The sequence below is a fragment of the Rhamphochromis longiceps genome, linkage group LG5, assembly GCF_057381845.1.
Source record: "Rhamphochromis longiceps isolate RC_006_pf linkage group LG5, R_longiceps_female_GT1.1, whole genome shotgun sequence".
Taxonomy (NCBI): Eukaryota; Metazoa; Chordata; class Actinopteri; order Cichliformes; family Cichlidae; genus Rhamphochromis; species Rhamphochromis longiceps.
In genome coordinates this window covers 21487595-21512508 of record NC_140561.1, presented here as the reverse complement: position 1 = coordinate 21512508, position 24914 = coordinate 21487595, and the positions used below count along the sequence as shown (strand labels likewise).

The window sequence follows — 24914 nt, the reverse complement described above, 5'->3', positions numbered from 1 at the left end:
CATTTCGTTAAACTTATTTTCCTTTACACAAAGTGTGAGCAAGTAAAGAGCACTGTAAAACACCACCTTCAGACCATTTTCCGTCTTCAGGCACGGCGCTATTACACCAATCAGCTGAGCGTCAGCCTGTCTTATCTCCCCTCACACTCCCTTTTTGTCTTCGCCTCGGTATCAAAGAACACCTCTGCTGTACGTTCTGCTGATTTAGACATGAAGCATTCTTCTGAATCTGACAGCCTGCTCACGGTGAAATTCGATGACTTCCAAATAGCTCAATGTTGCCCAGTATAAAAAAAAAAGAGAAAAAAAGGGTTCCAGTCTGTCACAAACAATCAACTAAATTACAACATCAATGTGTCTATTTAAAGATATGCGCGTGCGTGTGTTTCACGGGGGGAATGAGTGTGAAAATAACAGGCTGAAACAGAAAGCCGGTGACAAGATGGGAAAATGTGTACGTATGTGTGTTTGTGTACCTGCGCGTCTGTGTCCACATGTGTGTGACAGTGCATTTATTTATAGAAGCCCCTTGGGAGCAGAGTGTCATTACCGTGCTATGGTAGGAAATCTGGTGGGGCTGGGCTGGATGCCAGTCTGAGGTGGCTTCATAACTTTGTGCGAGCGACGGCTCATTAGGGTGGGCAACACCCTGCACAAAATTAAGAACTGATTCACTGCTGCAGTCTTCTTCTAAATGTCTTTGGGTAAACTCTGTTATTAACAACACAGCACATCTCCTCAGGGCATAAAAGTGTGAAAATACTACGTCATGCTTTCTCGTGCAAATTAATTGTGTGTTTTTTTCGTTTTAGCTTTTGTTTTTAAAAACACCCCAAAACAAACATATACAGGCAGGTTTTTGATTCTGCCTTCCCTCTGTTTGAATGACTTATTTTGTTCCATAAGAGTGAAAGGGAGTAGGAGGCTGCATTGATTCAAAAATCGAACTCAACTCTCCAAGACAGTTTCTCTCTCGATAGAGTAGGATACACAACTTTTGCCAACGCACAGGCTAATGTGCAACCTTTAAAGTCCAAACTGACAGAGGGGTGATGAGATCAACAAACACACAAAAAAGCAAAACAGAACAAAGACATAATGTCCATTTCCCGGCTTAATCTGTGACAACAGGGCCACGCGGAAAATCTCTTCCATCATTTCCACTGAAACCAGTCGGACCTGAAGAGCTACATTTCCCATATAAAGGCTCAGAAGCCAAGCAAACACCTCACGAGGGGGCTCAATGAATCGTCTTCACGTGACAGACAACCAGAGCAAAAGCTTTGGCTTAAAAGCCGAATGGACACAGCTCTAGCTGTAAAATGAGAAGTGTAAATGTTCCTGTGTTTGCTGTGCTTTTTCTAGTCACTTTGCTCTCTCTTGTCGCTCGATAGCTATTTTATCTCCATTACATCTTGTTTAAAGCCTTAGTTCCCCCCCCCACCGCTTTATCATGTGCATCAGTTCATTTAGAAACTGTATTTCGTGTTTGTTTTATGCACAAGAACCTGCTGATCCAAGGTGATATGCTCGGCACATCTGTAACTTGAGTCGTTTATTTAACTCAGCCTGCATACTGCAGTAGAGTGATGCCCCACAGCAAGACACTGGAGGTGATCTTTTGTTAATTCAACCCTGTCGTTGACCATTTGTTCATGGAGCTTTTAGGTGTTCTGTATCAAGTTCAGGTAATTACTGTTTCTCAGGCTGCAAGTTGCTGCGAGCAGCAGTGTGCACGTGGATTTACTCCTGCCTTCAAAGATGAGGAACTTCAAATACCACGACTGCATTTTATTCCAAGGAAATGTGAACTTTGTTGTTTGCTGCGGTTTGAATTTTTTTACATGCTGTCTTTCAGAGGCTGGTTTGTTTTTGTGAAAACACTTTAAGTACAGCCTTTATTGTCATTCAGCACAACATTACACTTTCTTCTTCCACGGCATATCTTGTCATGACAGGCACACACAACAATAAGATAATGGACCTAGAAGGAAGAAGCTGATTTGAGTGTGTGTGCTGAACCTTGTCTACCCCTGCGTATCATGTGACCTGTCTCATCTTAAATAGGAAGCCTACAGGAGATAAGCATTACTCCAAAGATACCGTACACTCAGCTCAGCACAGCAGTAAACCGCAGGAGTGTAATTACACTACATTTCTCTGTCTGCTCTTTCACTGAGAAGAAATCATTTAGGAAGAGTCGTTCTTTTTTCTCAAGAATTAAACACTTGCCAAGAGATCCAACATCAAGACATTGTTCCTGAAGGAAAATTCAGGCTAAGTGGGTCAAAAGTGAAGGTTCTGCAGGGCATTAAGTGTAAATGTTACATTGATTAAAACAACATACGAAGGAGGGTTTGTACTATTCCAGCACTGAATATTAGATATACGCACACACAAAAATTAATTATAGGCCCTCATATGCATGAAGCAATAATTTAAGTATAATATAAAGAAATTGATGGTTTATTTACTCAAATAATTAATCATTAAGGAAAATATGCTTGATATAAACTGAATCTGTACCCAACAAATATATTTAATCTGATGAGATTCCGTAATTTTTAATATTTTACACTGTGCTAACAAAATTACATGGAAAAGAATATATGTAAACAAATTATTTGAAGTCTGCATTTTGGGCATAAATATTTTTGGAGTGTATGAAAGCATATCGCAGGTTTATTTTGCCCTCATTTTGTACTGTGACAGTCCAGAGCAGCGCACAGTGAGACAGAAAAATAAAGTACGCGTAGATACAGTGGGGCAAAAAAGTATTTAGTCAGCCACCGATTGTGCAAGTTCCCCCACCTAAAATGATGACAGAGGTCAGTAATTTGCACCAGAGGTACACTTCAACTGTGAGAGACAGAATGTGAAAAAAAAATCCATGAATCCACATGGTAGGATTTGTAAAGAATTTATTCATAAATCAGGGTGGAAAATAAGTATTTGGTCAATAACAAAAATACAACTCAATACTTTGTAACATAACCTTTGTTGGCAATAACAGAGGTCAAACGTTTACTATAGGTCTTTACCAGGTTTGCACACACAGTAGCTGGTATTTTGGCCCATTCCTCCATGCAGATCTTCTCGAGAGCAGTGATGTTTTGGGGCTGTCGCCGAGCAACACGGACTTTCAACTCCAGCCACAGATTTTCTATGGGGTTGAGGTCTGGAGACTGGCTAGGCTAGGCCACTCCAGGACTTTCATATGCTTCTTACGGAGCCACTCCTTTGTTGCCCGGGCGGTGTGTTTTGGATCATTGTCATGTTGGAAGACCCAGCCTCGTTTCATCTTCAAAGTCCTCACTGATGGAAGGAGGTTTTGGCTCAAAATCTCACGATACATGGCCCCATTCATTCTGTCCTTAACACGGATCAGTCGTCCTGTCCCCTTGGCAGAAAAACAGCCCCATAGCATGATGTTTCCACCCCCATGCTTCACAGTAGGTATGGTGTTCTTGGGATGCAACTCAGTATTCTTCTTCCTCCAAACACGACGAGTTGAGTTTATACCAAAAGTTCTACTTTGGTTTCATCTGACCACATGACATTCTCCCAATCCTCTGCTGTATCATCCATGTGCTCTCTGGCAAACTTCAGACGGGCCTGGACATGCACTGGCTTCAGCAGCGGAACACGTCTGGCACTGCGGGATTTGATTCCCTGCCGTTGTAGTGTGTTACTGATGGTGACCTTTGTTACTTTGGTCCCAGCTCTCTGCAGGTCATTCACCAGGTCCCCCCGTGTGGTTCTGGGATCTTTGCTCACCGTTCTCATGATCATTTTGACCCCACGGGATGAGATCTCACGTGGAGCCCCAGATCGAGGGAGATTATCAGTGGTCTTGTATGTCTTCCATTTTCTGATGATTGCTCCCACAGTTGGTTTTTCACACCAAGCTGCTTGCCTATTGTAGATTCACTCTTCCCAGTCTGGTGCAGGTCTACAATACTTTTCCTGGTGTCCTTCGAAAGCTCTTTGGTCTTGGCCATGGCGGAGTTTGGAGTCTGACTGTTTGAGGCTGTGGACAGGTGTCTTTTATACAGATGATGAGTTCAAACAGGTGCCATTCATACAGGTAACGAGTGGGGGACAGAAAAGCTTCTTACAGAAGACGTTACAGGTCTGTGAGAGCCAGAGATTTTCCTTGTTTGAGGTGACCAAATACTTATTTTCCACCCTAATTTACGAATAAATTCTTTACAAATCCTACCATGTGGATTCATGGATTTTTTTTTCACATTCTGTCTCTCACAGTTGAAGTGTACCTCTGGTGCAAATTACTGACCTCTGTCATCATTTTAAGTGGGGGAACTTGCACAATCGGTGGCTGACTAAATACTTTTTTGCCCCACTGTACACATGAAAGGCATAAACATATTTTTTTAATACCAGAAAAAAGACATCGAGTAAGCTTTCGTACGGGAAATGCACATCCTGTTGTTGTCATAGAGCAACCGTATAAGTTGTCAATGAAAAGCTGTGACAATGGGCTCTTCACTAAAAATGCATATTTCTAGTCTGAGACCTCATCTTGTCCTGAGTTCATATTAATGTAGCCCACTGCTAGACCAATCATCAGCTTTTTATGCACCTCAGGACATAAGTGATTGTTTTTTGTAATGTGCAACCATTTTTAGAGCCATCAGTGGGCTATAACTAAACTTGGCATACCACACCAAATTTAGATTACAGTTTATGGGCTTAGCTGTGGATGTTAATGCTTACAGCTGTTAATTAACAAATATATTGGTTTCATTGAATAAAGGGACATTTAATATTTTGTCCCAGAGTTTAAAGCTGATTTATATCTCCAGTCCCTTGGCAAGTTACGTGGAAAAGACCACCACACCAAAATTTCATTATAATAACAACATGTTAACTTCTTGGGTTAAGTTACACATTAATATTGAGGCTAGTTTCTAGAAACACAACACTGGGAAGGTTTATTTTCTGGATTCTGCAGCTGTCAAAACAGAAAGTCATGCTGACGTCCAATCAGTTGAGCCCTGAACGTCCTTGTTACTTCATTGTGCTTCTTCACCAATTGTTTGAAAGCTAGGTGCTTGAGGATGAAATGCAAAAAACATTTTTATCTTCTGCTGTCACCACCTGAACAGGAGTGAGTTAACACACGTGTAGCACTTCAGTTAGGATGAAGGCAGAGGATTAACATCAAAGAGCGTCATGTAAAGAACAGTCTGTAATGCCTCAGAGACGGATTACACAGGTTTAAGCTCCACAGGAATATATATCTTCTGTCAAAAAAACAAGAAATGCACTGGACTGACAACAGAATTTCATGACATTAGCCAGTCTTTTCTTAGAGGGTGGCTAGAAACTGACCTTTTCAATCACAGCCCGCCAAGGGAGCAATGAAAACCTCACTGGCAAATGTAGCGTAAAAAAAAAAAAAAAGCTGTAGCAGGAAATTAGTTTGGGTTCAAACATCCAACTCTCTGGAAAGTTCTGTTGTATCACAGGTCCCCACACCACTCTGCATCTTCTTGAGTGATGTTCTCTTACTGACAAGTCTGCCTGAATAATGAATGAAGTTCTGCATTAAAGTAGTCATGCCTCCATCCCATTGCTATTGACCTGTCACCTTTTAAATGTCAGCATCAGTGAAAACTTCTGCAGCTACAAACCCAGTTACATCAGCGAGGAGCATGCGAAAAATAAGCTAAGGCATTGTACTAAAAATAAAACATGGCTTTTTGTAGGTCTAACAAAAAGACGTACTATATAGTTAGACTGTGTGGTGCATGTGTGTGCGAGCCCCAGCTGGTTTGTGTGATAAGCTAATGTAGCGTAGTAGATCACCTCCCTCCATGGAAACCAGTAATGAAAGCTTTCAGAAGCCTTCATTTGCCTACTTCTTCCTAAAAGTAGGAGGAAGCACTCTTTCCTTTACTGAAATACAATATTTACACTCAACAAAAATATAAACGCAACACCTTTGTTACTGCTCCCATTCCCCATGGGATGGACGTAGAGACCTAAAATTCATTCCAGATACACAATATAACCATCCCTCCCAAACAGTGGTCACAAATCAGTCCAAATGTGTGGTAGTGGGCACATCTGCTATATTGAGATAATCCATCCCACCTCACAGGTGTGCCACATCAGGATGCTGATCTGACATCATGAGTAGTGCACAGGTGTACCTCAGACTGCCCACAACAAAAGGCCACCCTGGAATGTGCAGTTTTGTCTCACAGCAAAATGCCACAGATGCCACAAGCAATGAGGGAGCGTGCAATTGGCATGCTGACAGCAGGAATGTCAACCAGATCTGTCGCCCGTGCATTGAATGTTCATTTCTCAACCATAAGCCGTCTCCACAGGCGTTTCAGAGAATATGGCAGCACATCCAACCGGCCTCACAACCGCAGACCTCGTGTAACCACACCAGCCCAGGACCTCCACATCCAGCAGGTTCACCTCCAAGATCGTCTGAGACCAGCCACCCAGACAGCTGCTGGAACAATTGGTTTGCACAACCAAACAATTTCTGCACAAACTGTCAGAAACCGTCTCAGGGACGCTCAACTGCATGCCCGTCGTCCTCATCGGGGTCTTGACCTGACTCCAGCTCGTCGCCGTAACAGACTTGTGTGGGCAAATGCTCACATCCGATGGCGTCTGGCACGTTGGAGAGGTGTGCGCTTCACGGATGAATCATGGTTCACATTGTTCAGGGCAGATGGCAGCTGAGAATGTCCCAGTTCTTGCATGGCCAGCATACTCACCGGACATGTCACCCATTGAGCATGTTCGGGATGTGCTTGACCGGCGTATACGACAGCGTGTACCAGTTCCCACGAATATCCAACAACCTCGCACAGCCATTGAAGTGGAGTGGACCAACATTCCACAGGCCACAATTGACAATCTGATAGACTCCATGCGACGATGTGTTGCACTGCATGAGGCAAATGGTGGTCACACCAGAAACTGACCGGTTCTGGGTCCCCAGACCCCCAATAGCGCAAAAAACTGCACATTCCAGGGTGGCCTTTTGTTGTGGGCAGTCTGAGGTACACCTGTGCACTACTCGTGATGTCAGATCAGCATCCTGATGTGGCACACCTGTGAGGTGGGATGGATTATCTCAATATAGCAGATGTGCCCACTACCACACATTTGGACTGATTTGTGACCACTGTTTGGGAGGGATGGTTATATTGTGTATCTGGAATGAATTTTAGGTCTCTACGTCCATCCCATGGGGAATGGGAGCAGTAACAAAGGTGTTGCGTTTATATTTTTGTTGAGTGTATTAACTCTACCTGCTCACTTCACTGAATTATTGTATCCCACGAAAATTATTATTTTTACTTTTTCAGCTTTATTTGAGAGATGCAGTGAGAAGAGGACAGGAAAGCAGGGGCAAAGAGAGAGGGGGGAAGACATGAGGCAAAGGGTCGGACTCGAGCCCGGGCCAGCCGCTCTCAGCCGTATGGCATGTGGTCAAGAATCGCTTTTACTGAAAATGAAATGCCTTGTAAGCTAATGTAGAAACTTTTCAGCCACCAGTTCCCAGCAGACACCGATGAAGTCGTGTTTCTGTCTAATATTCGCTCTTCTTCATTTGCCCTTCACCAAACGCCTGGCTCATTGTTTCCCAACCGAGTGTTTATTTTTGGCTGACAGGAAAAAGCTGCTGGTGTACAATGGGCTTTTAGAGCTTTTCAACTGAATACAGGTGGCTGTAGCTGCAACTGTTGATGGTAATGAGCAAGCACTGATTAGCAATTATTAACCTTTCATTCACACCCAGTCATGCGATGCATAAATATGGGAAAAAACCCACACTTATAATGAGTAGAGCCGAGGAAGACACCGAGCGTATGCCAGAGGTGTTTAATTAACCAGAGTTTCTAAATGAACTCATTAACATGTTGTGTGAAATCTTAGGCTGCTGTCAGCTCGTGACACTAATTATGCTGGTTTACATGTCATTACTTCAGATAGAAAACATATATGACCCAGTGCATGGGACAAACTAGCTAATGCATAGCAGCCTTGTGCATAGAGTGATTTGTATAGTCACATAATTAGCCAACCATAAAAGAGGTCCAGAAGGAGAAGACAGATACTGGCAGGCAAATTGAGCAGCGTGTTCATGTTGGAAACACAGCACCTTCATCAATGAGGGAAGCCATTTATAGAAGCTCCGCTCCTTGAAATGTGGTTTTCCTTCCATGAACAGTGCAGTTCTTCAAGATCTCAACTTTGTTATGCTAGAAAGTAGTAATAAAGCTTTCAAGAATCACCTTAACTAAACCTTAGCTCTTATGCAAGGAGGAAGTGCTGCTTGCAACATAATGCTTTGAAGTCTCTGTTAAATCATTCAGGCTTACCACAGAAGATGCATATGGAACACACTGCGACCACTACACAAACAATTTAATCCACATGTCTGCGGCTCACAGATGGGCAGATATTCTCTATAGATTAGCAGCCACTCTGATGGGACAATTACTTCCTAAGGTGAATTTCTGCCAGCTGATCAAACAGCATCAAAGGCTTGTTATAGATCAATAATGCTGATGCCTAAGTTTAGAGCACAGCTTAATTAGAGCCTGTGTAGTTGACACAGCGCAAGCCAGATTTCTTCTAAGGGAGCACAAAAATGTACATCACTCTATCTTAGTGTTGTGGCACCAGTTTTAAGAGGAATTTTCCTAAATGTGTGATTGTGAGATATTATCTATTTCCATTTACACAAATAAAAGTAATACAGTTATAGCATCCTTTCAATCTTTGTTTATAGTTTGCACAATAACGATTGCTTATATGCCGATCAGATTATTTGCATTTAAATAATGAGAGTGTGACAGGGAGCATGATGGAAGAGCAAGGATGAGAACCTCGTGACTCTGTGTTATCCCAGTTAATGCTATATGGCACTGCAATCAGCCTGGCAGCTGTGAAACTGTGTACCATTGATTTATGGCTATTGAAAGCTCACCTAAGCACAATGGAAGAGCTGCTTCACTCTGCAACGACTCCAGAAAGCAACTCATAAAATGCAGACGGTTCTATAGCTCTAAGTGTGATTTTAAGCATATATTTACACACAGAAACAGCACAAGCAAGGTAGGGCGAGAAAGAGCTGCACAGAGACAGAGGCGGCTCTCTGTTCCATTACAAAGCTCCTGCTGAAAACAACAACAGAGTCACCGTTACTGTACTGCCACATCTCTTTCGATCCTCCTGCGCTCCCTGTGACACACTACTGGAGGTGGAGTGAATTCCCTCATGCAGGGCAACAGTATCAGCAGACAATGGCCCTTGGGAAGTCATACATCTTAGGCTTTCCTAGAGCGTTTCTTAAATAAATTCAGTATACTTCATATCTTAATGTATTTGCCACTGATTTCCTCCCATCCGTATGAAAAGTCATCTGGCGAGCCGTGTAGGGTGAATATGCAGCAGGTAATAGAGCACAGTGCTCTGAGCCAATAGCCTCAGACACACAGAGTGATCTCAGACTTCACAAACAGCACAGCAAAGTGCTTACAGAGAAGTAAGTCGGGCATATCTGATGTGTGCTAAGAAGTTCGGTTAAATGCCTCTAGTCATGGTTGTCTCTGGCTCACTGGGAGGAGAAGTTTCCATGCAATTAGTTCAAATAGCCTCTGCTGAGGCAAAAGAAAGAAGTGTCAGTTTTTATTGCTCAGTATCTTGTTCTGGTCCACAGCTTCAGTGTGTACAGAGGCAACACCGAAAGGCGCTGAGAAGACAGGGACTTACATTTCAAGTGTGCGAGTGTCAAAAAAAGGCTGTTTTGGGAAGATTTTATGTGCCCCATTTTTTTAAAAATGAAATTTAACATGGCATCAGCTATCAGCAGCTGCTCGCATTAAGTTTGAAAATAATCATTATGGTTTATGAAATATCCTTTGACTCTGTCCTCCACAAAGACGACATTTAACAACCTCCTCTGTACCCTTAACAATGAGTTTGACAAAGTGGCTGAAAGTACAGTTCCTTGAACGGCCACTACAAGCTTGCTCCCATATCAAAATGCCCAAACTGAATGATAGTGGACGCTGACACGAGTAGGTAGCTAAACGCTAACTGTTGCTAAATTTGACCTCTTGAACGTGTTTGTGGTGGCGGTGCCTTTTGGAGCATTTTTAAAAACAACTATTTGAGAAAAAAGCTATGGTTTCCTATGACTTATGTGTCCAACTGTATAAGCAGTTCAAGAAGGCTGCTGTAGTGAAATTCTATCATTATTTATTGTGTTTTTGATAGCAATAATTAGATCAGCACTAGCATTAGCACAAGCTAACCAAGCTAGGTAGCTAACGTAGCTCTGTCTATGCTTACAGTATATATGTTTGCCTTCTGATACTGCCTGTTGCTTGCAGATTCAAATAAAAATAAGGCATTTAAAATGTTTTTTTTAATTATTTCTAACTACTTAGTAAGAATTCAATTAATTAACAAACAATTAAATTTGCTTGAGCTAAATACTTGTTATATTGTAATAGCTACTTTTGGCTCAAAATGTTCAGAAAACTGTTTCACGGTTTAGAGTAAGGCCTGCTTGATGCCAAATCCTGACTTAGTGATTTATTGATTGGCCATGATTCCTCTGAGACTGAACTGTACCTCGGGGAGAGCTGAGCAACAGAAGCTCTCCTGGGATCTGCCGTATTACATAGCCTGATTTCATTCACAGCTGCTTACTCTTTCATGCCACTAGGCCACACTACTATAAATATTACAACATTCGGTATACTCTTGCCTGTATCAACAAGAGCTTATCTGTTACTGATGGAATGATTACTGGAGAGTTTATGTTTAGGATGGACCAATTACAAATCCAGACTTGAGTGTTTGCAAAACTATTCATAACTCTCCCAAACATGAGTGCAAACTATGAAGTGCTGCATGTGTCCTTCACTGCTTTGATATGAAAAATGGGGAAAAGAGTTATAACCTCGGGGGTGGTTATAACTCCAAAAGGCCCAGAATGAAGACATCTGGGGCTATAGACATTTTGAATCACACCTTGTCTCTCTGGCATTAAGTCAAGCATTGTTAATGTGCAATAAAAAATTTATCAGCACTGAAAAATAAATGAGGCAGAGTATGTGTTTGGGAACTAGCCACTTCACTGATGCAACTTTTCAATTAAGCTTTAGGAACAAGATTGCATTTAATGGCTGCTATTTAGCCTCAGTTGGACTTTTTTTCTGTACACCCCATAAGGTAAAGCCTCTATTTGTCTCAGCAACACCCACTACCCTCTAGCTGCTTTCCTTCAAATGTTTCGGGGCCCCATAATTGTATATACAGTCTTCATCATGTACAGTTCTTATGTGTTTACCTCAGTGCTATATACTAGTATAAGCACGGACGGACATAAATTATCCACCTATTTCAAACTATTGGGCTGTGTAATAAATTCAAGCACGATGGCACAGCCTTAGTGGAAAACGGTCATGTACCAGTGTTGAAAAGTACAGTAATGCATGTAAAGAACCTAGAGGCAATACATGAGCTGGAAATGATGCTTCAAAATGTTTTTTGAAACCTGTGTATAATAGTTTTCAAATATTCCACACGAATGCCAGATTGAACTGATTATTCATAAATAATTGTGCTGTGGACAATGTCACAAGCTTATCATGAATTTGTAATGCGTGAATTTGCAATGTAAACAATTAGTATTTGGTCATGCTTCTGATCTCTGTTTTATAACTAGCAGTGAATAGAAGCTGATTCAGTTTATTCAGACTCAATCATTTATTTTCACATTTAGTCTCACTGTGCTCAAGTTTATTATTCCATGTATTAATATAATAATAAAACCTGTTAAATTTGTTTACATTCACAAGGTGTGGAATATAACATATAAGGCTGGTAGCTAATTTTTATTTAGTTCTTTGAGTTGCTCTTTTAGTTTAGTTGTTATATTTTCACCCGCCATGTTTAACAGATGGCTGTAGACACTTGCTGTTAAACATCTCTCTCTCCTGACCTCCTCTGTACAATGAAATTTGAAATTTGGGTTTCTTACTCCGTAGTGCGGTCCTGTGTAATGCGGCATACCTCAGCCTTTTCTACCTGTTTCTCTTCCTTAAGAATGGCTTCTTGGCAGCTGCCCTTCCACTGAGAACATTTCTGATGAGGCTTCACTGAACAGTAGATGATCAACTGAAGGGCCAGGTGCATCTTTCAGGTTCTATGTCAGGTCTTTGCTGGATATTTTCTTAAGGACATGACTTTCATATACTCTTCATCTCCTCTTGGTCTTTTTTTGTTTGATTTTTTTTAGCCCTGCCACTTCTTTTTTTGTCCTCCATTTGTCTAGGTTTCTCAACACTGCACACCGTGCTGAGATATGCCAAATTTTTGGCTAATAACTCTTTGGCAATCACCTTGTTGGTGCAAATACACTATTTTATGCCTGTCAAACTGTGATATTTGGCATTTTACATAGAGTCATCTGAAGAAATGGGAACAAACTATTTTAATAAGTAATCACAGGTAAAAATGTAAATGTAAAAATGATTTTGCAGTTGCTGAGGTTGTGATATTTTAACATGGCTTTCAGTTATAATTAAATACTGCAGTCTCAACAATAAGTGTAAAGGGTGGTGCTAATAAATATTGAAATGTTTCTATGTGAACATTTAACAAAGAGTGCCTGCTAAACTGGTGAGTCGGGGAAGGCTGTTATTTATCACCTGTAAATAAAGAAAGAAAGAAATTGCTACTCATCAAAATGAACTTGGTAGATCTTTACAGATTTTTGCCATCGTCACAAATATGTGGCCAGACACTAAAATTATAACACCCTCAGTGACAAACATTTCATTGGAGATAGGAAGATTTTGTTGTGTTTTCAAACATGATCTGTTTAAACTGCATTGTTAATGGGATTTGACATGAAGAACAAAGAATGCTTGCTTGTTCCAGTGTTGACAGAAGGTCTGGCATAGAAATGGAGGGTGGTGTCATAATGGGACATAATTTCTTTGAGCAATGTGGCTGAATATTAAAGACAAATAATTAGGAGCTTCAGAAATTCAAGGTCAGAGATAGAGTAGGTTCTTTGAATAGACGAGTTACATAAATTATGCAGGAACCCCTGTTTCAAGGAGGTGTTTGAGATTTCTTTGAGTAATGATATTGCCATGAGATCTTTTGTTTCTAAAATACTTAGTGAGCTGTTCCATAGGGGAGGCATTCTCCTGTCTTCCAGATATATTTCAGGCATTTTGAGATGACACAAAAAAGGAAGTAAATTCAGTCTGGAAAAACCTCCTTTTCACCCTGTTTAGTAATGAAATAAACACTAAACAGGAATTTGCAGAATTCACAAAAAGCCACACTTTAACATGGAACCGGTTTTGTTTTTAACATTTACTCTGAATACTGATTCAGTCACATCTTTGGCGAGTTGGTTCACTTAAAAAAGTTGTTAACACGACAACATCCATCGATCCAGAGGAGCGCACTTCTCTTGTTCCTGCACTGTGTTGTGAGCCTGTTAATGAGCTGGAAGATTGAATACTAAACTGGAAATGAGACAGAGGTGGCTAATAAAGCCAAGAGGGGTGACAGTGGGAAGGAGGAGGTGTTGTGTGATGATGTCTAAAAATACATAATGTGCACATGGAGGCTTCTCGCAGTTATGACATTGATGAAACTCTTCATCCTCTTTGTTGCCATTTAAAACAAACATTCAGTAATTACCGCGGGAGACACTAGAGTGGAACCTGTGAAGGGGAATAATGAAAGTTGTCATGTTTTCATGCTAAAAGACAAAAGGAGGTTTAATTGACTCACCGGAGAACACAGCATCCGGCGCTTTCTCCAAGGAAAGCGCACCTGGTTGGCATTAGATTATTGATCAGAGAACAGCTAACAAAATTAGTTTCCACAGCTATACTATTTGAATAGAGAGTGATGAATAAGCAACTTTGCAGACAGCTTTGAAGTTCACCTCTTGAGCACAACAACACCTTTTTCTATCCATCGCTCATTCTTTCTGCCCTCTGTGCTACAGCTGCGGGGAGTGACAGCTTAAAAGCCCTGGTTCAGGTCAAAAGAAAGTCAGACATTAGATCAAACCAGTCCCAAAGAGAGATTTACGCCAGCTTCTGGATGTTAAACTGGTATTCACGTCCTCTCTTTTTTTGGTTTGTTGTTGTTTTTGTCTTTAGAAGATTTCTAAAATTAAACCCGTCGTCAGGATCCAAATATGGAGAAACGATTATCTAAAACTTAAGCGACAGAAGCCTTGCTGGCTGTTTGCTAATGCCACAATCTCTCAGTATCCACTACTTTCACTTGATCTCCTGTGCCAAAGTGAACACCTGTAAGAAAAAAAAAATGCTGAGTGGCACACTACCTTAGCAGCAAATGATGAGCTTGGCTTTTCCAAGAGGTCCCAGAGTTTCTTCCTCTTTTCGGAACAACACGTGGTAGTAAACTCCTCTCCTTCCCTCTCCCTCATGTTCTCGGCCTCTCTTTTGAGCTCTTCGTTCATCTGCTCCTTTTTCTGGTGATACCTGGCCTGGCAGCAGGACTCAAGGTAGATCTCGTCGATGCCCCAGAAGTCCAGCTCTTGGCTGAATGAGAGCGCGCACATTTCCTCCATCATGTGCAACTTCCCAGTGCGATAGAAGTTGAGGATGGAGGTGAAGGCGCCGGGGTGTCTGTCGAAAAAGTACTCGTTGGTATCCAGGCTATAATCATCGCATATCTCCAAGATAGAGTCGTGGGTGTTGCAGTCTCGTAGTTTGCCCAGACGTGTGCGGGGCAGCCTATCCAGAGTCCTCCACAGAACTTCGTGGAGAAGACCCCCAACGTTGAGTCTCACCCGGCGGGAGTGGGTCTTGCTGCGGATGATGTCAATTGTATCCGGCGGCAGCGTGGTGCCCAACCGAGGTCCTGTTTTGATCATCTTCACTCAAGTCACTGGGTCACTTGAAAACACTGGAAGATGCAGGATGGTGGATTAAAAGAACATGGTCCTGGAGATGACCGCATCAGGGTCCCCTTTCGTTTCTTTTGCCTGACAAAAAGAAGAAGAAAAGGGGGGGAAATTAATGTGGGTGCTGCTGAACGGGCACTGCTGGTGTCCTACAATAGCAATGTCAGGTGGTTTATCCACTCATCAGAGAACCAAATAGATATTTTAATCAGCTTTAAGAGGTACAGCCGCTTTTCTTGCTGACAAGGATGGCGGGGTGGGGGAGCGGAGTCAATGATAAACTGGATTCCACTTGCGAGCGCTGTCCGGTGCTGAAACGTCCATCACTCCCAGGACCGCCGTCTTTTCGCTGTCCACGAAATCCGGTGCTGAAACGTCTCAGCTATCAATCTCGGCCCAAAGGCACTTGTGTTAGGTGTTGTTATGAGCATACGTTGTTGAACTGTTCTCTGGAGTGATATTAAGCTGGGCTAATGCCGATTATCAACTTTGATTAAGGGCTCATAACACACTGTATCATCCTCTAAGACCATTCTGTGGACTGTCCTCACAGTAGTGCAGGGTTTTCCGGGGTTTACATAACGACAAGTTATTATCAAAATAGGAATAATTGAGATATAAAGTTGTTGTTTTTTTATCCCTTTAGTCAAACATGCCTACTGACTCATTCAGCAAAACTGCATTTACATATATATATTTTAAAGTAACCCACATGAGCTGAAAGTGGAACTCGCGCATGTTGTAACGATGGCCAGCTACGCCAAACGAACAGGACACAGCATCTCGAACTCCGCTACAAAATCACAAAGCTTATAAGACTTAAACCACAAACTAAAACAGGATCGCACACGACAAAGAAATAAACGTAACGCATACCTGTCTTCTTTATATCCCGATTCACCTCAAGGAGCGGCATCAGCAACATTTCGAGACTAAACGCGTTCAAACTTGTTACTGCTCTCCGGCTCTTCGGCTCTCTTTTGGGAGCTGATGGAGGCATCATGAGCCGCGTACCGACATGTTGAAAACTATAAGTGCTTTTTGCAGGAATCAACACGTCCAGTCTGCCCTGTGCACCGCTCCGGAAGCGAATCAACAAGTAGAGCTCCTGAGAGTTAGTCGGGAATGCTCCTGGTGTGTCTCCTCCACCTGCTGACAGTGTGCGTGCGTGCTGGCCGGCGCCTTTGTGAACGGGATCCTGCAGGGGCTGATTTCACTCGGGCTCCTCCAGCGGCGCAGGCTGTGTGAGTTTAACCCTCGCGGGCCCAGGCAGCGAGTAATAGCTCAGTGCATCAGTGCTTCGTGCTGGAGTGTTATAGAGCTACAAAACTCACGTCTGGCCAGAACTGGACAAAGTATAACCTTTCACAAAGTTCATGCAGGTTAGACAATCTGTGGAGTTAGCATTAATCAAGCAACTTGTCATTCAAAGCCGACACTTGCACTCTGCACTCACATCACAATAAATAAGAGACATGCTGTAAGTACCTCTTCGATCCTTAAGTGCTTCTTAAATATTAAAATACAATATTTGACATCAGGGAAGATTGGCCAGCTACTTAACTCACTCTTGGAGAGGACAATCTGACAGTCTGGGTTTTGCGGCTTGGCCTGATGTATTGTAAAAGTTTCTCATTAATCTTCACACAATGGGCTAACATTTAAAAGACAATCACAGTGAGGTCTGCGGGAACATTTTCCAGTCTGGATTTAAGACACAGACATCCTCTCTGCTTTCCAGATTAGGCTTTAAACTTTCATTTTTGACAGAGTATATAGTTAGGTTGGATCAGGTGACCTGGAATCACCCTTAGTTATGCTGTAATAGGCATGTGCTGTTGGGGGCTTCACCTTTTCTCACTCGCTATGTGTTTATAGACCACTCTGCATCATTAGTTATTACTTTTCTCTGGCTCTCTTCCTCCCCTCACCACAAACTGATGTGGCAGATGGCCACGCCTCCATTTGCAATAAGTGATATAACACACAAGATTGTTGTCCTTTGAAGACCTGCACAGTGCTTTACAATCTGTGACCTATCATCTCCTGCCAGTGACTGATCATTGCTTTCCAAACAGCGTATAAATCCAAACTTCACTTCGCAAACAGCAGGCGTGTGTTAGTGTGACAGATGTGTGACTGGCTCTGTTTACAGTACAGGCAGTCCCTTCATTACACTCAGTCTCTGCAGCTGACAAAAAAGAGTGCGCACGTTTTTACTGTTTCCTCCCCCTAAATGAAGGCAATTTTCAGTGTCTTATGAGGTTTTACTGAAAAATAAAATGGTAGGTGTAGAATGGGCATCCAAAACACCCTCTCTAAAGAAGACTGACAGCAGAGGATTACAATATTATTTATATTTATTGATAAATAGCAAAGAAAAATGCAAACTTTATTACATAAATAAGAAAATATAAAATTACAAAGGACATAGAGACAATATAAACAAAGTTTTTGTGTTGAAATGTGCATATAATTGTTGTTCTTGCTCATTTTCCTAGTGAGTATTTCGAGGTTTATATCGGACAGGCAAGTCTCCTTCAGGTTGTAGCATCCCAAATCCATAACGGCTGGTATTTATTTCTGGCATCTGAGCATTTGGGCCACAAAGCTCCAAATCATAGTCAGTCAACACCATGTAAACAAACCTGTCGAGGAAAAACACAGATAAAACACAGAATTAGGGTATTGGAGCAGAAATGTAAAACTCTAGCGTGGAACGTTTTGAGGCTCTCAACGACCCTAAAGTTGTAGAGTAAAAATAAATCTAGGGCACTCACTGTCTGATGGTATTGATGGCAAACTGCTTTCCTACACAGCCATTGGTCCCTGCACCCCATGGCATAGTGTAATATTTCAGCCGCTTCCCTCCTTTATAAAAATCCTTCTTCACAGATCCGTCTTCTCTCAGAAAGCGATCGTACTTGTATTTCTGGAAAGGAAACACAGTTTTTGCAAAGCAGCTATTAGATGCAAGTAATATCAGAATAATCACTCAAATGCATTGGCATTTGTCTGACATTTATTTCTTAAGTATGCCCTGCTATGCCCTTCCCACACCCATCAGCTCATTTTCTGTTCCCATGCTCTGCTAATCCCTCGGTAGCCCACAGCTCCGGACTTGACCTCTCGCTGGGTAGCACAAGGTAAGCTTTGTGTAGGCGTTGTTTCCATGTTACATAAACAACCGCAGGTGCTAATTACACTTAACTCTGCCTTCAATGAGTCCATAAGATAATTACTGCTATTCCTGTTGGCAGCACAGGGAGATTTTCATGGATTAGAGACTGGAAACAAGACAGGAAGACAAACCTGTGGCTCGTGGTAGATCTCAGGGTCCATTTGAGGGCTGACGTAGGGAAACAAACACACTCTGTCTCCTTTTCTCAGCAGGTACCGTCGGCCATCGGCCATGCAGAGGGTCTTTTCCCGCACTACCTCTCTTGTAATGAACGGGCCGGCGGTGAGTCTCAGTGCTTCTTCCAAGGCACTATCTGAGAGGGGGTTGAAAAAGGCGCTTTCAAATAAAATGTATTATCATTATTATTATTATTAAAGAAATGGTCAGTATCTGCAGTATTTCTAAACTTTATATGATTTCTTTTGCTACTACCATCTTGCTATTAACAAACTGCAGTCATGCTCTTAAAAGCACACCATTGTGGTGTGATGGTTAGCAGCATCGCCTCACAGCATTAAGTTGCTGGGTTCTACTTTCTCTGCTGTTTTCCTCTGTGGGATCTCTGTGGGCATACCAGCTTCCTCCCACAGTCCACAGACATGAATGTCAGGTTAACTAGTGATTCTAAAATGGGCGCAAGTGTGAAATTTTGTCTTTATCTCTGTGTTAGTCCTGCGACAAACTGGTGGTCTGTCCAGGGTGTACCCTGCGTCTCACTGCTGAAATAAGCTCTAGTTGCCCTTGAATTGAATAAGTTAGAGAAAATAGATGGATGCACCTGTTAAAGGGGGTCTATTATTGTGCCATTCATTGGTGTAGTGGTTAACACATGGGCCTAATGCTTAAAGCTCTCAGGCTCAAGACTGGGAGGAGACAAATCCCTGAGAGGGTCATGTCAGGAAGAGAATCCTGTGTATATCAAATATGTGGCTCTGTCCACTGTGGTGGCCGCTTGTTAATAGTGGGCAGGCACATGAGGCTTTTATTTATTTTCTTTTTCTGTGTGCTGCACAGTGGTACATGCTCATATTAAACATGGCTATTGATTCAGTAAAGTGCTATACAAATACAGACCATTTACCATTTAAATAATCAAATCTGTCTATGTGAGCCAAAAGTGGTCAGACTGCTCTAAACACTTTAAGACTGTTTTTTTTTCTCTATTTTTGGACATATATGATGCCGCCAAGAGCTAATGCCCCCATTATGGTCATCACACAGCAGTCCCATCCACCTGCTGCTCAAACCTTTTGTTTTTGTGGGGGCAGCTAGTTTACGTAAAGGGAGGGGGACAGGAACTCAAACATCTTGTTTATGTTCCTGACACTATGATAAACCTACTGTTTACACAGGCTGGAGAAAAGCCCTTACCAAACACTGGGGTGTTCACTTGACTGTCCATGAGGGGAGTCCCTGTGGTGGTTTCCATCTGTGTGTTCTGGCTAAACTCCCTCTTTACTGCCATCAGGGCTTCAGGATTTGTCAACAAGAAGCCCAACAGCCAGAATGCAGCAGGACCAACATTACCCTGGAAACAAACAAAGACTCAGATGAGGAGGATGATGATAAGGTCGCTCACTCTGGCGTTGCATAGTGACAGCGCAGGTGGTTATTTGGTAACGGCAAATAAAAACATCACACGGCAACCTGAGTACTTACACAACCTTCTGTTGAAGTGATAACAAGCCATTATTTTTATTGAAATATAAGTTTCATTAAAACAAAAAACGTAATGAATTTGCACTGCTGGAAAATAATAAAATAAGAATGTCTGGGATGAGAAGAGCCACTCTCTGGATTGTCTCACTATTGGCAGAGGCACAGTGCAGTAATGGTTTACTTAAAAAGGAAAGCCATTGGAAACCTGAGGTCCCCTGCCATCTGCTTGCTTCCAAGGACAGGACACTGAAGCTATTCAGTTTTATAGCAAACTATGGTGCTATTATCTTAGGGGGAAAACATAACATAGTGAATAAATTATCACAAAATTGGCTGTTAGTTTATTGGAAATACACTAATAAGACTATTAATGATAACTTTACCAAACATAAGCATCTCTGATGACAGCACTTGTGTATCCTTTAAAAAGATTTGTCGCCAGGACACATCTGGCCCATGTATCACAGTCCTAAGTGTGGAAGAGCTTTCCCAGACACAAATATTTTCTTTATATTTAAAGTCATTGGCGTGACTTTGTGCTGAACAAAAGGGGTGGGGGGTGGGGGTGTGTGTGTGTCAAGATCTCTGTCTAGAAAAAGAAAGAAATCTGGGCAAATTCCTAGATGAATATGGTATAGGTATTATAGGTATAGGTAATTCCTGAAATGAGTAAAGAAAATCAACAGCTTATTTATGCAATATAATTCAATTTTAGAGGGGGTATATTAGTTGGGTCTGATTAATGACACCACCCTGGAAATTACGCCACTGTTTAAAGTTAAGATGTTTTGGCTTCTTAACATACCATTTGTTGTTGCTGCATTAACTGTTGAGCAAATCCTGACCACATTTTTCAAATGTGTTTGATTTTTCTTTTTTGAATCATTTGAAAATGTGTTCATGGGTGTTATGAATCAAACAGAAACAAAACAGGTTGACATAAAACAGCAAATGGCTTATTGTATAGGCCAAAACACATATATGATAAATCTGTCATGAAATAAACTCTCCAGCGGGGCTGTGAGAAAGACTCTGAGTCAAAGTCCAGCTTCAAGGAGTTAAGATCAGCTCACTAGCCCAGCTTTACTTTTTGTTTTAAAAAATATGAAAATTTATTTTTTTATATGTACATGCTACTTGATAACAAACACATGCACTAATTATTTTCATACTGACTCTTGAATAAAACTAACCTCAGCAGTTAATCAGTCATATCTAATACTGCGACAGCACTGAAAAGTGCACTCAGCTTCTGTACCATTATCTGTCTCATAGTGCTTAATCCTTGTAATCTGTAGTGAACAGCACCCTCATGTGCCAAAGAAGAGTATTTCAGTCCCACCCAAATAAAGTTTTTTTGGACACAAAGGGCACAATTAATTAATTTTGAGTGAGCTCTAGTGTAATCACCAAAAAAGCCCTCGTTTGTACAAACAGGTCAACATTTCTAGGTTGTCTCACTCACCTGTGTGGCCCAGAGTTGCATCAGTATAGCCCTGTTCTGCATCTCTGCATCGGTTCCATCTTCCTGCAGAAACTGCCTGTAGGCATGCAACCAAGGGCTGGACCCCGAATCGTCAGTCAGACCTGCTGGAGCCAGAAGCTCCCAGAGTTTGTTTTGAACACTCTGAGCTGTCTTCTTCTCCTCTGTTACACACATATAAACATCATTAAGTGAGTGAATGAACCAGGTCACAGACGAGGTCACAGTAAATGTCACTGGGCAAGATGCCAGACAAAAATATGCTATTGCATACGTGCACAAAAGTACGCACTAATATTTTAACTGGCTGCTTCTGCTATTTTTGTAATGGGTGGAACGGATGGAATTGTACACAATAACGAGGGCCAAGTCCTGAGGCGACAGGCTCTGTGTTGTGATAATGAAGTAAGTTATCAGCGGAGTGACATCGCAGCATATGTGATGACGAAGTCTTTAGAAACACAAACTCCTAGACACTATGTAAGCACGTGAGTAAGCAATCCCCACCATGGTAACCACAAAACAAATCTATGGGAGCAGTCAGTGGTGATGTCAAACCACATTAACCGAGACATGATGTAAACTGTGACGTCAAGTAACACTCTCATCTGACTCACGACTTCATGCTTCTTTTGGTGTTCATTTAGTAAAAGTTAACCACAAAACTCTACCCAAAACTAAATTTACATGTTTTTTTTCTCCAGTAATGTTCTTTATCCATCTGGAAGATTTTCATCCAGGTTTCATTTTGAGATGTGCACCTTCTCTTGAATATAATGGAACTAAATAGCACTCATCTTGTGGTGCCCAATATGCCATAAAGGTTTATTTAAAAATCTCACAATCATGACTCAATTACTCCAAAGCAAAATCCACAAACCTTGGTGCAAGCAGTCACATGCGGGAGCTATGTTTACAGAACTACAGCCTGTGGAAGGAAGCGTACGTCTACCTGTGACATATTTACAGCTTCCCTCTTGACTAAAGGACCATTATTTTGCTCGTGGGTGTAGCTCAGTAAACAGTAAATAGTTCCTAGATGAAACAGCTTACAACAATGTTTGTAATTATTTTTGAGTGGCAAGATTACTGCAGTGTCATCTAATTATGCTTATGGGAAGGCTGGCACCTCTACAGCCAATCAACTAAAAGTGCTCCTTTGATTTTGAAGTTCATCTCTTTACCTTGCCTGAGAGTGCCCCTTGCCATTTTGACTAGAAGACCATCAAACTTCTTGTACTCCTCGTAGACACTCAAAGGGTCTATGGGGTTGTTGTTCTGCTTTCCTCCAAACAGCGTCAGGTACCCCGCCCTGCACGGAAAGAAGAAACACAAAACGTGTGAGTGTGTGGGCGATGAGAAGATAACCAGCACATGACACAGTTATAAATGGTACTTTTCCATTTAGTCCCCATGACACAGTAAAGATCCCCATAGCTTTCATTTTTAAAACAACCTTTGACTCACATCAGCCAAAAATGTTCAACCGGAAAAGTGACCCACACGCATTTTTATGACACAGCGTGGTCATCCTACATTTTTGTTGCTGGGTTTACAAACAGATGACCACAGGATGGATCGGTGTGTAAACTGTTTGGTCGGAAGCTTTTGACATTCTTCTTTTGACATAGTTAACAGCATTAGTGCGCGTGTGTGGGTGGATGAGGCTTTTTCATACCTAAATAACAAGCTGTAAGAGAAATTAAATAGTCCCTCCTCTTTCCAGTCTTTCTGGTTCTGGGTCGTCTTTGCTTTCATCAAGGCTCGCAGGTTTCTGCTCATGGCGCTGTTAAGAGTGGCCAAGTTCATTCCCACAAAGTGCCTGTAGACATAAACCATTAAAGAAAAGGTTAAACGCCATTCTGCTGAGGGTTAGTCTTGCAAATCAGCTGACAATAATTGATTGTTAAAAACATCGTTGTAGCAAACATTATTTTAAAACGAAAACAAAAATTGATTGAGCTAATTTATAAAGGCAGGGTAATTAGAAAAATGGATGACGCAAACTGAAGAAGCACAGTGCCCAAAAATCCACCTATGACGCTGAAAGATTTTCTCCACCCTTCAATGAAAAAATGTGCATGCCGGTTAGTTCTGCACAATAACAAACTAAGACCTAAAATAGATTTCCAAGTATGTGCTGTTGCTCTACAGGAATATCCTCAGTGTTAGTACTTATAAAACCTTAACCAGTGAATTTCCAAGAAGATTCTCACTTCCCAAATAACATAAAAATGAAATTGAAAATTTAAAGAAAGTGGTTTTTGTTATTGCTTCAGTACCTTTTCATGATTTCGTTTGATTTAGCCTGCTGGCTATACGGGAGGCGCAGTCTGAAGATCCTGTCCATCAGCACCTGCGCGTAACGTGTGAAGTCCAGGGAATCGGAGTCACCCAGGACTGTGTCGTAGGAGTGTGGATCCAGGAGCATCGTCACATAGCGGCCAGCAACTCGCACCTGGAGCGCCAAAAGCGGACACTGAGTAAAGGATCTTAAAACATCTGTATATGCTTTAGAAAATGCACTGAACAGATGGCAGTGCTCCTTAAGTGCTCTGAATGACTCCAACGTAAAAAGATCCCGCTACATGGAAAATTACTTAAAAGTATATTTAAAACAAACAAACAAAACTATGAAATTTTCGTTTTATATCAGGATAAAATCACAGCTCCTTATGCATCTAAACTTGAATATGTAAATGCATATAATATAACTCACAGTGAAAACGTCACCATGCTTCATCTTCATGCGATTTATGAACTTGGATGCATCTTTTCCAAATTCAAGTGCATGACCTAACCACGGGATAGCTCCTTTGTCTAAAGGTGGTTCCCCCTTGCATCTAAAGGAAATAAAATAAACGAAATTGTGCATTCAATCTAATGTTTACAAAAGCATGTTGCAACAGTTATATCTGACTCATTTCCTCCTCACAGCAAAGTGAACTGGAATCTTTTTTATTATCATCATTTTCTTTTTTATTTAGTCTTCCACATCCGTTTGAATTTGTAGCGAAAACTGATCTTTAGCTCATGAATGTAGCCTACTATGGAGGGGAAAAGCACAAATAGCATTAACTGGAATTAGCTGAAAAGTCACAACTACATCATAGATTTTGTCGCTCGTAATTCACCAAAGCAAAACAAAAGCCCGTGAGGTGTGACGCTCAGAGTTGTTTAAGCACACAGCTTAACAGCATTCCTCAAACCGGAGCAGGGAAAAGCCCCACTAAGAAACAGATTCGCTCCTGGTCAATCCCCAATAATTCAAGCCGGGTTTTATTAACACTTCACGGGGATTGCGCGTTAAAATTCAGATATTAAAGAAAACACGACTTCACAACAGCACGTCATTCATTTATAAACAAAACATGTGGATGAATGAGTTACTTACCTCCATCTGTTTGTTAGAATAAAAATGAGTAGGACGAGCAGGAGGATGGTCCAGATCATCTCGCGTTGTTACGTCTGCGCTCGCTCGGAGTGTCACTGGAGCACCCTGAGACCTCACACTGCATTTATACCAACCCGTTGCTCAACCCCAGTCATAACAGTGTCATTGTTAACTCCCATGCCATTATCCACTGTATATTTGATGGCGTCATCACAAC

The 24914-nt window shown here is 41.7% G+C and overlaps 2 protein-coding genes across 2 annotated transcripts in view; both read right to left on the bottom strand.

The window, feature by feature from the left end:
- Positions 1-15051, bottom strand: part of LOC146669914 (potassium voltage-gated channel subfamily B member 1-like) — a 38916-nt gene extending 23865 nt beyond the window's left edge. Inside the window, exon 1 of the mRNA XM_085406563.1 lies at positions 14396-15051. Coding sequence (XP_085262689.1) covers positions 14396-14950 — 555 coding nt within the window. The 5' untranslated portion in view covers positions 14951-15051. The remainder of the gene's footprint in view (positions 1-14395) is intronic.
- Positions 15052-17439: 2388 nt separating this feature from the next.
- Positions 17440-24892, bottom strand: LOC146669913 (prostacyclin synthase-like). The gene is made up of 10 exons (XM_085406562.1): positions 24698-24892; positions 24023-24146; positions 23586-23761; positions 22982-23125; positions 22488-22615; positions 21286-21467; positions 19533-19689; positions 18293-18474; positions 17761-17912; positions 17440-17628 (listed from the first exon to the last, which is right to left on the bottom strand). Exons 1-10 carry the CDS (start codon positions 24754-24756, stop codon positions 17478-17480), a joined length of 1455 nt encoding a protein of 484 aa, XP_085262688.1. The 5' UTR covers positions 24757-24892; the 3' UTR covers positions 17440-17477.
- Between the last annotated feature and the right edge of the window lie 22 nt (positions 24893-24914).

Coding starts and splice junctions, on each gene's coding strand:
- LOC146669913 (XM_085406562.1), bottom strand. CDS start 24,756: ATGATCTGGACCATCCTCCTGCTCGTCCTACTCATTTTTATTCTAACA. Junction 23,126..23,585: donor TCAAACGAAATCATGAAAAG/GTACTGAAGCAA, acceptor TTATGTCTACAG/GCACTTTGTGGGAATGAACT. Junction 18,475..19,532: donor AGTGAACACCCCAGTGTTTG/GTAAGGGCTTTT, acceptor ACCCCCTCTCAG/ATAGTGCCTTGGAAGAAGCA.